The 16312-nt window shown below is 39.2% G+C and overlaps 1 protein-coding gene across 2 annotated transcripts in view; it reads right to left on the reverse strand.

The window, feature by feature from the left end:
* The window catches only part of itgav (integrin, alpha V), a 40729-nt gene extending 34291 nt beyond the window's left edge, over window positions 1–6438 (reverse strand). Inside the window, exons 1-3 of one of the 2 annotated variants that reach the window (XM_085435362.1) lie at window positions 6245–6275; window positions 4337–4524; window positions 97–224 (exon numbers count right to left, since the gene is read on the reverse strand). In XM_085435362.1, the coding sequence (XP_085291488.1) occupies window positions 97–224; window positions 4337–4500 (292 nt within the window). In that variant the 5' untranslated portion in view covers window positions 4501–4524; window positions 6245–6275. Of the gene's footprint in view, window positions 1–96; window positions 225–4336; window positions 4525–6244 lie in introns of both variants that reach the window. The other variant, XM_085435363.1, reaches the window with a different exon arrangement.
* Window positions 6439–16312: the final 9874 nt, after the last annotated feature.

Genomic DNA, 16312 nt, shown 5'->3' on the forward strand with positions numbered 1-16312 from the left:
GTGGTTTTCATTAAAGGAGGGAGAGATACTGAAGGTTAAACCCACCCTAAGGTGATGGGGAAGAGGTTTTAACCAAACTAAGGGGTCTTCTGGTACCTTTGTTGTCAAACACCAGCTGCTGACAGGCGCTGGATCCGCCCCAGGGGCAGCTGTACACTGCTCCTCTCTCCACAATGCTGTCCGCAGACATGTTAGCTCGAGGAGCTCCAATCAGAACGTCTGACCTGAGGAGAGGAGAGGACGTTATTCCGTAACACAAACAGCCACCAACTCATACAGAAAAAGCCACAAATGCTCTCATGTAGTAATTAAGCTGACCAAGAGAGGCTAAACTGTGTCTCATTCAGCTTAGGAAACAAAGCTTAATCTTTCAGTCATCTGTTACCACCTCAGTCTAAAAATCTGTGCATACATGAGTCAGCTGGTGTTTCAAAGTATGGGAGCTTTACTGCCATAGTAATTTCTGTGAATGAACTCGATATGAGGAAAGTCTGTGAGTAAGAACTCATCAAATACTTGCATATGGATATGCAATGTGCATATTAGCTATACGAATATGTATATTTCTTGATAGATAAATAGACAGGGTTAATATATTGGTTAATTCTGGCTATTTGTTGATATACCCACAATGATATTTATAACAGCCAATAAATACAGTTTGTTTGTTTTTGTTTTTTAAAAAAAAAAAAAAGAAGTGCTTGGAGAAATACCCTTCAAACGAGTGCTGATGTTGCTTAGTTTATACAGAGTGCACTCTGCCACACAAATGCCACAAACATGACAACAAGCTAATCCAAGCAGAGTCAGGAAGAGTGTAAACAAGCGGTCCACAGCTTGTGACAATAAAACAGTATTATTATGAACTGCAGTGTCATGTTTAAATGCTCATAACAAATGTTAACGTAATCTTTTTAGATTTCTTGCGTCTGAAAGAAAAAAATATCGACCGATAAATCAGATTTTTAAATCATTGCTGTACACATAAAATGAACATCAGCATTGCTATATATCTGCATTGTTTTTGTTTTGTTTTTATTCCTGCTATAGAGTTCAATGACAGTCTTTGGTGGTTATTAAGATTCAATATCGCTCAGGTTCTGAGGCGCAGTGATGAGGTGGTGGGATTTTCCCCATCTTCTCATAGTCAGGGCGTCATCACTGTCCAACTTTGTGGTGTAAGTAATACCAACAACAGCACATTTCAGGCAGGTTTTTATATTTAGCACTGAGATTGATATTGTTAGCATAAGGATATGCATTAATGCATAAAAAGGCCAAGAGTTCAGCCGTGTGTTCAATTTACTGAAGAACAGTGAACTAATAAACACACTTTATCTAGCACCAAAGCAAGGACTTTCTGGGGATCTAACCATCTCACAGAACTTTAAACTCTGGTTCATCCAGTTAAATCTTAAGTAGAGGAGTTCCTCAAAAGACTCATACTCCCCAGGAAGTCTGTGGTGAAAGCAGAACTTTAGTCTCTAATACGGTTCAAACTAAATTTAAAAAGAAAAGAAAGAAAACACTGGATGCTGCTTTTATCTTCAACCTGCTCATTTCTTCCAGTGTTGATGTCTCTACTCTGCATAAATCACACAGGACTACAAATCTACACCCAGAGTACCACAAGATGATATTATCGGTACTACTGACCAAGACTGGTACAATGACCTTCATATGTAGTATTGGTGTCCCTTTAAAGAGGTCTACACAGTGCTGCAACAGTGAGTGTTTGTCCAAAAGTATCATTGCCTGGAACATGCCCTACTGACTAGTTCTTAATATAATAAACATATGAAACACAGATCATCTCCCGTCTGTAGATGCTGCAGTAACATGACAAATTTCCTCAGCAATACAAAACATAATTTGGCTGCTTGTAGCGATGCTGCAAGAGACAGCCAACAGTTTTCATGTGAAGTTGGTCTTTGTTCAAAGCATTAAGGTTTCCCTGCAGTGCGAAACAGGATTTGTTTATAAAGAGCCATTCAGTGGACATTTTTCCTTTTCAACTGTTTTCACTACCTAATGTATTGACCACTTATAAAACGAATGAATACTTTTAATTCGTTAAGCACTGCCGTGCTAAAAGGCTGCTGGTTCAGTGAGACCGAGGTGGTTGTACTGATTGATGTGGTTGCTTTAAAAGCTGACAGGAACCACAGTCAGTAGAATAAAAGTAAAACAACAACAGGAAAACAGCTACAAATCAAGTGATCTCTCAATACGTGTAATTACTGCAGGCCACACATTGTTACGCTGGGGGTTTTTTTTAGCTTCCAGCCACTACTGCTGCCTCAAACTAGCTAATAAAAATTGAATGATAGCCTGAACTTAGCGTAGCTTATTGTTTGTAACACCTTTTTTATTTAACACAATATATAGCTCTAAATGTGAGACAGTGCCCATAGATGCATTACAAGGCCTGTTTACAGCCTGGTGTAAAAACTGTTTTTGGCCTCCGTGGAGAGTGTCCACCTTCATAACAATTCTAGTATGAGGGAATTTGTATTTATTTTCATAACTCATCCATCTGAATGCTGACAACATGTTTAGCTGTAGCTGATTGGTACCCGCTGGGTTTCAGCTTCACTAACTGGAGTCACCATGTTTAAACAACTGTTGACGACATGGGTGTGGTACGGAGCATCTAAGAGGTTTGTGATTCAGTTTTGGTGAGTGAAATTGTAGTGTCTGTCTGTTATTTAGCACTAGTTAGTAGGCATCTGTAACTGTGCATTCAACCCATATGGTTTATAGATGACGTTTCCTAGCGACAACTTATCATTCCACCCTATCATCTAACCACAGTCACTTCTGGGTTCAGTAAACCAAAATGCTTGATATGCATTAGGCCCTGTGAGGAAAAAAAGATGTATAGTTCCTTTTTAATAACTAGAACCAAACGAGTCTCCACAGTGACCGTGTTCTGTATGAGGAAATATTTACATTATTAAGCCATGGTCAGCCAGCTTCAGTCCTGATATCATATTATACAAATCCCCTCTGACCATGGCAATAACTGTAATATGAGCAGTGAATTTCAGTGCTGATCTAATTAGTGTTACTAAAAGGATTCAATGTTTTTCAGGCTACTGTAGATGAAAGTCTCTAACTGTCTGTCCGCTCTGTCAGTCTATTGTCACATGAGACTGCAACATTCCTCTGATATTTTTTCAAATATGGAGAAATGGCAGGCAATCGATGTTTCTCTACACAGCATAGTGGTTTTAGATACTAAGTTAAAACACAAAGTTACAGAATCTGAGTATGTTCCTGTACCAAGGTCAACAGGGCTCTGCTCTGAGGGAGTTATCTGCAATAAAGTGACATTTTCCTGGGTACCTACTGATATATGTTTAGTTGAACAAGGAATGAAATCCACAAGAATTGATTTAACACACACAAAAAATGAACAACTGGGGTATGGGTTATAGGATGATGTTTTAAAGATGTCTGGGGAAAAACCTGTTTTCTTAATATACATAAAAAGTAGCACGGTGCAAGTTTGTTAATGTGCATCTACAAAACTGCTGCAGAAACTCTGTGCAGGGAGAGAGGATGACAGGCAGCTTTTTGCTATCATTTCATGCAGACACTCTAAAGATACAGCAAGAAACAAGACCAGGAAGCATCAAGGCAGATGATAAGACTGTTATTAGGATATCTCACACACTCCAGGGAATTTTTTTTTAAACGTTTTTCAGGAAATTTTATGACACTTGACAATATGGGAAACACAATTTAAATGCACCTCAGGTTAAACCTCCTCTATGACTGAGGGCATCGGCACTATTTTGGGACTGCACTTAGTCTGTTAATGATGTAAATTAACTAAACAAAAAGAGTCTGAAAACAACTAGATCAGTAGTGTTCTTTTGAGAGAACTACTTTCACTTCAGTAAAACTGGATAACCATGGATATCCACTGCTTCAGTAGACGAGAGTTTAGAGCAACAAGCCTACATGGCCTCTGGGCACTGTTCCTGTTTGTCTGTGTTTTAAATAAAGTTACAGCTGGTGTAGCTGTGAACAGAGAAAACCTTTTCTTGAAAGTTATGCCCTTACAATTTGGTTAATAAAGAACTGAAGTAAAAGTTAAAAGTTAATGGACTGCTGTTAATGGACTGTCTTCTAATTTGTTGTCATAGTAATATGTTTTTAAGATTTAACAACTCAGAACTTGTCACTAAAAAAGAAAAGGGTCCAAGTGTAAAACTTTAGTAAAGTACTTTAACAGAAGCATATATAATGTAAAGTAAAGCAAACCAAAGGTTACATTGAACAGGCGCTTCTCCATCACCATAACCATCTACTCTGCTACAAATCTTACTGTAGGTTGTTTGAAGGCTTAAAGAAGTCCACCGAAAAGCCGAAGTAGCTCCCCTCGGGTCCGAGATATACGAAGGGATTATCCACATCCAGGTTGAAAGAGCTGGAGCGATGGAAGTGTAAACACACCAGGACCAGCAGAGCAGCTGTCCGTGTCCCTGCCATGGCTGCTGCTGGAGACCTCCGCGGCTTCACCGAAACAAACACAGACGCCCAAGATGTTGTCTGTCCCTTATCAAGTTACTCAGTTAGCTAGAGGTGTTGTGGCCTGTATGCACCCACGGTGCAACTTTAAAATGCCTAAAATCTCAGCCCTGCTAACAAGCGTCCCCCCCCCGCAACCGTACGGAGAACAAGTCGTCATGTAATTGTTAAATAAAACACATTCCCAGCTTGTACCGGAGCTAACCAGCGTCACACACAGCGCAGGGCGGGGGGAGAGTCAGTCTTTCACCGGCGATTCGTTAGTTTGTCTAACCGATGAAAGCGGCGTAATCTCGGAACAAGCTCGGGGAGAGGCCGCGACACTGTGTATGCGTATGGTGTGGGTAAGTGTGTCAAGCATAGGCTCGCTCCAACTAGCTAAAGTCAAGTTAAACATCCAAACACAGCAAACAACTTCCGTCGAATTCCCTTCAAAACAAAAGCATGATTTTCGGCTGTACCGGGAGTTGGGAATTTAAATCAAATGTACAATTTCAAATGTAGGAAGGGATTCAGGACAGTTGAGCTTATTTCAAGATAGCTAGATATATAAATAAATATAAATAATAGATAGTTAAAGTTATTTTCAATCATTGCCATGGTATCATTGGTAGTTACTGTTGTTGTGATGATAATTCATAAATGCTCAGACATTCCATCAAGTCCATATACACCCAGGTTCTCTTCCTGCCAAAAATAAGCTGGCCACTAAGCACTGCCGTTTCCAAATAAAAAACTCCCATTAATAGAGAGAAAATACATATAAGAGAAATAAACTGGATCCAGCCCATCAGGAGACACATACAAAAAAAGTCCTAGAAATGTTTGTGCCACTACAATTCATTACAGTTGTGAGAAACACTATGTATGATGCTCTGCTGAAAAAGCAGTAAAATTCCATCAAAAACCACTTACTGCACTTACTGCAGTTATGCAGATTGCATAATTGCAGTAGAATAGGATATTTATTTCCTATCCTATTCATAGTCTTTTATTTTAGGTCACGAGCAGTTGTCTAAGCATTTCACTGCATATCCTACTGTGTATGACTGTGTATGTGACAAATAAAATATGAATTTGAATTTGGGAAGGTTACTTTTAAAATGTTTTCCACTACAGATTACAGAATACATGCCCCAAATGTATTGTGTAACGTATTCCGTTACGTTACTCAATTAGAGTAACGTATTCTGAATACTTTGGATTACTTAATATATTATCATGCTGTTTACAACTACATGAATGTGATTTATTACTATTACTTAAGGTCCGCGGCTCCGAACCATAGTAAAGGGACCTCTGGCGAATATGTCGGGTTCCGTGTCGGGCTCATAGCCGAAAAAAATAGCTTTACTTTGTTGCCTGGGTCAAGTTTGCTAGCAAGAGACAGAGAGAGGCATTGAAAGGCTGCTCCAACGGAACTTATTGTTTTGGAGGAAAACACGAACACAGTGTACAGTCAAGTCTTAATAGCTTACAACTGGGCTCGTCAGGCACTCTTCTTGGCTGCAGTGGTTATTATTATATTTACACGCTTCCATCTCCCGTTTCTGCTTGATGGAGCGCTCACAGACTGCCATCAGTCTATTCTCCCTGCAGCACGGACTACACTGCCCATGAGGCTACATTCTTTAGGGCTATGCCTGTAGGATTCTGCCTATTAGCTTAGCACAACAACAACAACAACAAAAAGTCGCTCTCTCACCCAGGAAACACACAGTAGCAGAGAGGGCCCGCGTCACCCTGTAACCATGGCAACCGTAGCGCTGCCGCCTGGAACAACAGAACGTAGCTGTCAAACAAAACCCAAACAGTCCTGACCCGCGACAATATGAAACGGGAAAATACCGCCGCGTAATCCATTTATTTCAACAAAATAACTGTATTCTATATACCACCTTTTTAAACGGTAACTGTAACGAATTACAGTTACTCATATTTTGTATTTTAAATACGTAACGGCGGTACATGTATTCCGTTACTCCCCAACACTGTTGCAGTCAACTCTTCTCAGTACTATGGTGGCTGCTATAGGACAAACATGTTGTAGTCAGCCAAAAGAGATCAAAACATTAAATTTAGGCTGTACCACATAACCAACTTTTTTTCTGTTACTGTTTGTATATAAAAAAAATTTTTTAAATATATTTGAGGAATACATATACTTAACAATAGGTGTAAGAGCTAAAAATAATAATAAACAAAAGGCTATGTGTCAAGTATTTTATGTTTTTACCCTTGAGTCACTTTTTGGGCCCATCGGCCCACCAGGAAAATGCCTGGTATCCCAGATTAACCAGCCCTATATTGAGGCGAGTTGTCGCAAACATCCTGAAGTTTTCTGCCAATAACACTTGTTCGCAACTGTTAGCCTCTGTTTGCCTGTGTTAGTGAAACTTTCCTTGTTCCAGTTGTTGTCTTACAGCTGGTTGTCAGCTTGTCACAGGGTCGCATGTGTAATCTGCTGGCAATAAGTAACTGCAACAAAATCTGAAGAAATTGATATGCACATTTTTGTTTGTTAGTGCCCTGACTTCAGTTCAGGAGATGAGTGGTGAATTGAGGAGGAAGAGGAAAGCATTTTATCCAGAATCCAGTCATGCTGTCTCTTTTCTTCACATTTCGGTTCTTTGGTGAAAGAGACCTGTTATCAGACAATAAAACACCTTCCCATTTTGAATCTGAAGGTGCAGACACAAATTAAAACTTGCATCCACAACACACAAATGCTCATGAATTCTCTTGTCCTCCACCTTTGGCGTACTATGTATTTGGCCAATTTCTAATCACATACACAAGACACAGTTAGGCAGGAAAGGGATGCCCCTTTCACTATCTCGGACACTGTATTCAAGTTGGAGAGGCAACACTGTGACTTCCACAAACTGGCTCAAGTCCTACATATTTTAATGGATTAATTCAGGCAAGTTTATGAGAACATATTAATTTGTTTTGGAAATCATTATTACACACTAATCTATGTATATTTATTAAACCAATGTTTGTTTGTATGTTTGTTTGTGACCTTATATAACACATTATTAATATAATGCTCTATTTATAGACTATTAGCAAATTATTTAGCCTCCATAGCTTTGGGATTGTTAAAATGCCTTTAATCATATTAACTAGACGGCACATACCAAGCTTTTATTCTGAAGGCCAGGTCCTTTCCCTTTCTTGGTGTCCTTGGTTAGTCAACATGACAACACATCCTGAACAGGAAGTCCATTCCCCTGCATCAAACAGCATGAACACACACACACACACACACACACACACACACACACACTTTTCTAAGACAGACATAAGGAGGAATTCTGACTGTCATGTAGCTGTTTCCTGTTCTGTTTTGCTTCATTCTGGGTCATCAACTTATTATCATCAGTCATGTGTAAAAGCTCCCTGAAGCACTAATCATCACAAATACATTTGGATTATGACTCAGGTGTAATAGTCAATAGTTTACTTTTATAAATAAAAGTTTAAAAGGACCTTCCTATTTGTGAGAACATTACACATTTTACACCTCTAAAACCCTTCACCACTGTCAGCAGATAATATGAAGGGCTGGTTTGTCTCGTTAGCTGAAACTTTTTTACTAGATAATGGAAACTTTAAACAACAGAATTAATTCATTTGTTCAACCTCTCATGTTTAGGCAGTTTGAAGTGGACACTGAAAAGGGTTTTGCTCCTTAAACAGACCAAAGAAAGCAATTTCTTGATTAATTGTATTTGAAGTAACAGAAGAATTCACAATTCCCCCCCCCCCTTCCCTTAATTAGCTGTGGTGCAGAGATAGTAATAAAAGAGGTGATTTTAATTTAGATATTGGGAAACATTGCCTAGATTTGACAAAGCTAGACTGCTCAAGCCTCATATTTGCTTCAGATCAACTTTGCCATGTAAATTTACAGAGTAATGACTGAGGATTTTGTCCCTCTGCAGTACAAGTGGTTCGGGAACAGACTTCTCTGGGACAAACTGGAAAAGATCAATGATTACAGCAAGCAAAGCTAGTTTTATTGTTGGGCCCTCACTGTTATAAGACAGATTCATGATTTGACTCTTATAGTAAAATATTCCAATCTTTCAGATCCAAATGATTAAAGTTTCGAATATAAAACTCTGAAATATAATGGATAATAATGGAACAGAACAGACTTACATTTCAACTCTTATCAACCACTTAATGCACTTTACACCTGAAGTTGTATTGCTCTTTTTTTATTCATCTAACACCTCATTCTATGCATTTTATGCTCTTCGGTGTGTTATGTAATTTGCTTCCCATCTAAGGTTGATTAAGAATTATCCAAGAGGAGGTGAAAACCCATGCAAGCACAATGAGGGCATGCCTGTCCACACATAATAGCCCCAAAGAAACCAACACAGTAAAAGGTGACTTTTGTAAGTCTTTAACAACATTACACATTTTCTACAGATTTGTAACATATTTGCAAAAGGAAGTATCCATCTGCCTGCTTTAAAAATGCCTATGATTAAAGCTTCTCTGAGACGGGGACAACTTTATTGTTTACTAGTCACTAGCATGAGCCCCTTTTCAGGGATAGGTAGGTACCACTTTTGTTCTTTTCTATTCTTGAAAGTCATGTTACAACTTTTGTAAATTTAGCTCTAGAAAAGGCGATGGGGTAAAAGAATGAAGAAAAAACAAGAACTAAGTCTGATAACAAAAAGTTTCAAAAAATAAAGCCCTGAGCCCAACGTGTAATCAAAAGAGCTGAGTGACAATCTCCTGCTTTCTCAGTTTGGGACTTTTCAGAATAATCACATACAGCAATACAGGCCAGTTTAGAACAGGGAAGCCTGAAAAAAATCAAGACAATGGAGTCAAAGTTCATTGCAGTTTGGCACATGTCTGGAATTTTTGAAGGCCAAATGGCACAGCTCAAGTAAAAAGAGATCTGTCAAGTCTAAACAGACCAGTCCAGGGCAACTCTGCACTTGTTCTATGCTAACACCCCCTCTCCCCTTTTTTCTTTTCTCTCTTTTTTGCTGTACACATAATAGTGGTTTAAAAATCAAATTTCAGAGTCGCTGATCACAAATAGCATTCAGCTCTAACAGAACTGCAGCCCAAAGTTTTTCTGTCTTTGTGTATGAATCCACAAGTGGCCAAGTCCATGTAGCTACAGAAGCAGCTCATATGCGGACAAAGTAGGCAAGCTGAGGGGGTTTCGTCTTATTTGGCTATGAGCTGCTCTGAATCATTGCGCCAATGAAGTGTACACTCAAGAATGTGTGGCAGGACTCCCTTGAGATTCACAGGAAGGGGGAGGTTATATGTTTATGTTTGGAAGGGAAACAGCATTGGTGTAATACATAGCATGATTCATATGTTGATGGCATAAGGCATCAAGATAAACACTTAAGCCTGGTTTTGGTGACATGGTCACATTTGTATGAATGTAAAGGAGCGAAATCAGAGTGAGCAGGAGAGAGAGAATCTACTTGTGAAAGAGAGAGAGATGTTGTAATGGACATTGTGTAAAGCATAACTATGCAGATTACTACCATGTAGAGAGCACAGATGCACATTAGCCTGGTTTTAATGTTTAAATCCAAGTATCCTCTTGAACCTCTCTCTTTATGAGGGCCAATTAAAGTTGCAGAGGGAGGAGTGAGGAAATTTTTGCAAAGTGAGGACATTTTGGCTGGCCCTCTGCTTGGACTGTGTCTGTCTCCTTAAAAGCTATCTGATGATTCGGTCTTGTTTTTTTATGGTTTGAGGTTAAACTTGTTGATATTATGATAAGGCCTAAAAGAGTTGGTGGCGACAGATGAAAATTAGCACACTAGTATAACACCCCATTTTAAGTCAGTGATACTTCTTAGCACACAGTTAAAACATCTAGCGCTTACAGAGGAAAATTGCGACTTTTGGGGTTGTCTCCACCTAACAAACTCAAAGAGGATTTTTTTATGCTTATATCCTTATTTTTATTCTTGGACCTTTCTAGAGTAGCTTTATATGAGTCACAGTGCACAGTTCCTTATTTGTATTTTCTGTCTCTCAGTGCGGATCCTCATTTTCCACTTTGACACCTGAGCTTTAAGTTTGTAAGGATTGTGTTTAGATACACTAAACCTCAGTGTTTTAAACGTTTTTAAATATGGTATAAAAACATACCTGGTGTTGTAGAAATCTAGGATAAATTGAGTTGAAGTGAATTTTATTTACCTTTGCTAAGGGGTCAAACACTAGTACAGACAAGGAATTCTTTTTTAACTACATAGACTGCAAGCCCAAAGACTGTCTTAGAACACAGTGCGCAAAAGATAACTCGAAAATCTACATGCAGCATATTGGAAAGACTGGGCAAGCCTTCTTGTAAGTAGTGGCCTTCAAGAATAGAGACAACATAGTGCGTTTAATCCAACAAGGTCAACTTCACACAGAAAAGTTGCAGATTCTTAAACTCTTCCATTGCTATAGTTAGAAAAACACACAATGTAATGCCTAGCCTCCACATTAATAAAGCAGTGTGGGATCGTATTGACAGGACTGACAGAATAAGACAGCCAGCATCCAAAGAAGAGATTTAAGTGTCCTCCGAGAAGCCTGGAGAACTATTGCTGAACACTGCGTAAAGAAATGGCAAGAAAGCTTGCCTAAGTTCAAGGACTGAAGAATAAAAGTAAATATTGTTAGAACTGCACAAACATCTTATATGCTATGGAGTCCATATATGTTTCAACCAATTTCCCATTTTCCTAGCAATATACAATGTAACCATGTGTGCCTCAAGATTTTCATACAGGACAAAGTAGCAATTTCTGCACATTTATGGAAAAATTTGTGTAATTTCATTGTGTATAAAGACATTTGTATTGTTTATTTTACATATTTGTAATGTCACATGGAGAAGAAACGTTTTTTGTGAGTTTTATAGTAATATTGCATATAGTATGTGTGGCGCATCTCATAACAATTATGTCTTGTGGTTGTTGCAAAAGGTTAATGCAGGGTGATCAAAAGTATATTCATGAACTGTAAACAGCTCCATTGTGTGAAAGTAAACTTCATCTGAAAAATCCAATGACAATTTGGCCCTATACGAAGAGCTATCAGCAGTTCTGTATCATCTTATAGCACAAGAGAAAGTGTGAGTCCACTGATGTCATGCATCAGTTGAAAGCACAGACTTCTCTATAAAATAGGAGATGCTTGAAGCCACTTCTCTCCAAGAAAAACATCAAGGAAAGACTGAAATGCTGCACAGACTGCAAGGACTGGACAGTAGAAGAAGTGGAAGGTTGTTTTCACTGATGATGCCCGTTTCTGACTGTTAAGGAATTCTAAAAAATTGACAGTCCAAAAGAGGAAAGGTAAATGCTACCATGATTTGTGCCAATGGTGAAGCATCCTGAGGTTATCTAGGTGTGTGGTTTCTTTTCATCCATGGGATTCTGCACAGTCACAATTCTGCCCCCAAACACTGTCATGAACTAAGAATGGTGCAAAAGTTCTTTCAACAATCCAGAAGGAATTTAGTGGTGATCTGTCTATTTTCCAGTATGATGGAGCAACATGTCACAAGGCAGAAGTTATAACTAAGTGATTTGGTGATCATCAAATTAACATTTACAGCCAGAAAACTCCCCAAATCTTAATCTAGTCAGTCAGTCCTTAAGAAGCAAGTGAACAGCCTGTGATTGGCTTGCAGCACTGATAAGACAGGAATGGATGACCACCAGAGAGCTACAGAGAATTTTATGAAGAAGTTATGAAGAAGAATCATCACTGTACATACTGACTGCATAAATTTGATTTCTTTCCCAGTTAAATTCTTTAATCTCATGAAGTGCTTGTGATTGTTCTTCATTATACTGAAGCAGAAATCAAGTGAACATCATGGTGTATAAGAAAAATTCAGAAGGAACCAATTAAATAAGTAAATCATAAGACTTACTAAAATAACAGCAGCAGAAACTAATTTTAATAGTTTTGCTTCCTCCTAGAGGTAAAGTAGGGGATTACAGCAGATTTTCTTCCGTCCATGAATAAACCTTTACTGTGACCGTATTTTCCCATCAGATAAACTGTCATTTTACAAACAAGAAGATATTGGTTCACAGAAAACACAATGCTAAATATAGCATTTTTTAGTAGCAGAAAAAGAATACTGAAGTTTCATATTCAATTTCATATTGAAATGTTTCCTTCCTTTTCACGTCTTTCTTTAACATACTGCATAGAGTGAGGCTTCCTTGTAAAACTTACCAATCACACCCATAACTAGCGTGTTTTCATAAGCCTAAAGGGTAAAACTTCATGACAATAGATCTGGGCTTTTCGCACCCATTTGGTTTCGTTGTCAAAGTGCTATGTGCTCTTTCAATTCTAAGTGATTGGCCACTGGAAAAGCCCAGGGAGTTTTTCAATAAATTGTACAAAAATTTAATCATGTCGGACCCTTCTTCATCGTCACATATTCCATATATCCGAAGGTTGTCTCTGCATACTCGGCCTTCCTGCTCGAGCAGGTCTAGTTTGACGCTGTTAGCCTCTTAATGAACAATGACACCACCTGTAGCACCTTCTCAGTCTCTATGATTCACCCCTCTGCCTCTTCCACTCTAGCATCAACTCTTCTCAAGTCACGTTTAATATCCGCATATTATCCGTTGTTATCTTTTCTAAAGTCACAAAGTTCTTTCAGGATATTCATGTTGGGTGGGTTCAGCTGTATCCATGCCCCATGTGACTAACCTTAGCTCAGGAGAGTAGCTCCTACCCGCATGGCTTTTCTCTGTTTCCTTTTCTGTTAGAGTTGTGACTCTCATACTATACTCATACCACTATTATCAAAAAGATTACCGAAGGGGTTGTTCACACCAAATAGGAAAGAGACAAATAGACTGTCATTCTCTTCAAATCAAATCAAAATGTATTTCTATATCACATAATAACACAACAAAGTTGACCAAAGTGCTTCACAGTCGGTCAGAACAATAGCATAGGACAGAATAAAAAGAAACAGATAGAAGGAGGGCAGGAAACAAAATGACAATTGTTTGAAACAAAAACTAGCCACGAAATAACATACTAATTTGAATCAAAAGCCAGACTAAAATAATACGTTTTAAGATGCAATTTAAAAGACTTGATGGACTCGGAGGAACAAATATAAGGAGGGAGGTTATTCCAGAGTCTGGGAGCTACGACAGCAAAGGCCCGATCACCTCTGGACTTCAGACGAGACCTCGGTTACATCAGGGGCATTTGATTGGAAGATCTAAGTACCTTATAAGGGATATACAAATGAAGGAGTTCGCATAGATAGCTGGGAGCCAAATTATTTAAAATTTTAAAGGTAAGCAAAAGAATTTTGAAATTGATACGATAATCAACAGGGAGCCAATGTAGGTTGGCTAAAACTGGTGTGATGTGGGCATAATTTCTAGTACCAGTAAAGAGACGTGCAGCTGCGTTTTGAACTAACTGGAGCCGGTGAATAGAGGAAGATGGGAGGCCCGAGTAGAGGGAATTACAGTAGTCTAACGTGGAAGTGATAAGAGTGTGAATGAGCTTTTCAAGATCCTTCAAAGGGAGGTATGGCTTTGCTTTAGATATCTGACGCAGCTGCTAGAAACTGTTTTTCGCCACAGCTGAGATCTGTTTCTCGAGTTTAAAAGAGCTGTCCGGGAAAACACCAAGGTTTTCTAAAATTCTCTTGCAGGTGGAACCAGAAGTGCCCGTTTGCAGATATAACAGCTGAACATATCCGTTGCATTCTTTCTACATTAGAAATCAAATATTCTTCAGAAAGTTCTTCCCATATGTGGAAATTCCCATAAATGTGTGACATTTGTAGGTTGCTTTGCTTTCAATCTTCTGTCCATTTCATCCCAAACCAGCTCAATGAGATTTAAGTCTGGAGACTGCGCTGGCCACTCCATGTTTTCAAGCTTACTATCTTGTTCTTTTTTTTCTGAGGTAGTTCCGACATAGCTTGGACTTATGTTTTTGGTCGTTATCTTGCAGCAGAATGAACCCCTGACCAACTAAGCGCAACTCAGAGGGTATTGCATGGTGCTGCAGAATGCTGTAGTAGGGTGCCTCTCCCTCTGTACAAGTCACCAACCCTGGATCCAAGCGAAACAGCCCCAGACCATCACGCTTCCTCCTCTATGTTTGACAGTTGATGCCGCACACTGTGGAACCATCCTTTCACCTACTCAACGTGCTTCGTTACATTTAGCCGTTACACCAGGTGCGTACCATGACTGAGTTCATCTGAATCACTTCTACTGTAGCTGAATATAGTACAGTATACTGCAAGGACAGAAAAAAATGAACTTTTTTAGTGAAAACTGCTCTGCTCAGGGATGGCACAGATCACCTAATGTAGGTTTCTTGTATAAGAGCCACTACTGACAGCCTGGTTAGCTGTGGAGGATGAGGGATGCCAGGGAGAATGACAGATTTTGCTACTCAATTAATAAAAATAAAAGAATGCAATGATTGAGGCCTGCAGCTAGAAGGAGCCTAATGCCAGTATAAGGACATCCATTTATAGGCTTTTCAGGATATATATTAAGGATATAAATTTAATACATATCCTAATCAAGTTAAATACGAATCTGACTTCAGCCCACAGCCCAGCACTGTAGGTTGACAGTGTATAAAAACATAAAATATTGTGACTCCTGTGAGAGTGCTGGATTGACCGTCCTGAGGTATACTTTTCCACAGCTCTATACAATTCTGAACGGATTCTCCTAAGTGTATAATAAAGACTTTATTCTTTGTGATCCTATTCTGGGTGTTGTATTTAAACCTATACTCGGGCTATTAGAAATGGCAAAACATTTTGTGTAGAACTCCAAATCAGATGCATAAGGTGCCCATTACAGGGATTTTTCTCTGCTCATATTGTTCTGTAATACATGGACAAAAGTTGACATTAGGTGAGGTTCTTGATTAACAAAAATAAATAAATAATGACATCCTCAAAATGATTTGAGTATTTCTTGAAATTCTAGGTTTCATTACAAGAGCGGAAGCAAGCCATCAGTGCACATTTACACTTGATAAATATTCCTGCTTATCATGCCAGCGCTCAAAACAGTTTTTTTTTGACGTGAGGCACAGGGGGACATTGCAAGCCCTACAATAAATAGGTGTTTTCACCCTTGGGATGCCAGCATCCAGGCACCTCCTGCAGTACCTCCTGGATTGTGTAGCATCGCTGCCGTAATAACGCGGCATGCAGGTGAGTGTGGGCGATGGTGCTGCTGGTGCTGAGCCTACAGCAAAAGACAGCATTTCCACAGCAAGGTGCTCCCAGAACTTTTTCTGAGTTACCGGCTCCTGACCCTGGCTCCTGCATATCTCCTTGTGCAAAATAAAACTGTTCACAATGGCAATGTCCACGAAGTGATAAAAAAAAGTCTTATACCACTTCTTTGTTTTTTGTTGAACACTGTAATAACCAATGAGAGCATCAGATAAATCAACACCATGCATGTTCTTATTATAATCCAGCACTGCATCAGGAACAGGTATTTGCTTTGCCGACCACGCCCCAGCCTCCTTCACTCTACGCTGCACAGTCTTTCCACTGAAGGCCCTGTGCACTGTGGAGCACATCGTTATCTCCCGAGTCTCAATCCACTTGACAAAGAGCACTTCATCTTTTCTAATCCAGCGCATATCTCCCCTCTCAGCTCTTTTAGGAAAGTCATTTTTTTCTGTGCGGGGAAAGTCACTCTGGGTTTTTTTAATGGTTCCGCAGCAGCCA

This window comes from Copadichromis virginalis, linkage group LG16 (assembly GCF_057382275.1).
Source record: "Copadichromis virginalis isolate Kocher_CV1m ecotype Utaka linkage group LG16, C_Virginalis_male_GT1.1, whole genome shotgun sequence".
NCBI lineage: Eukaryota > Metazoa > Chordata > Actinopteri > Cichliformes > Cichlidae > Copadichromis > Copadichromis virginalis.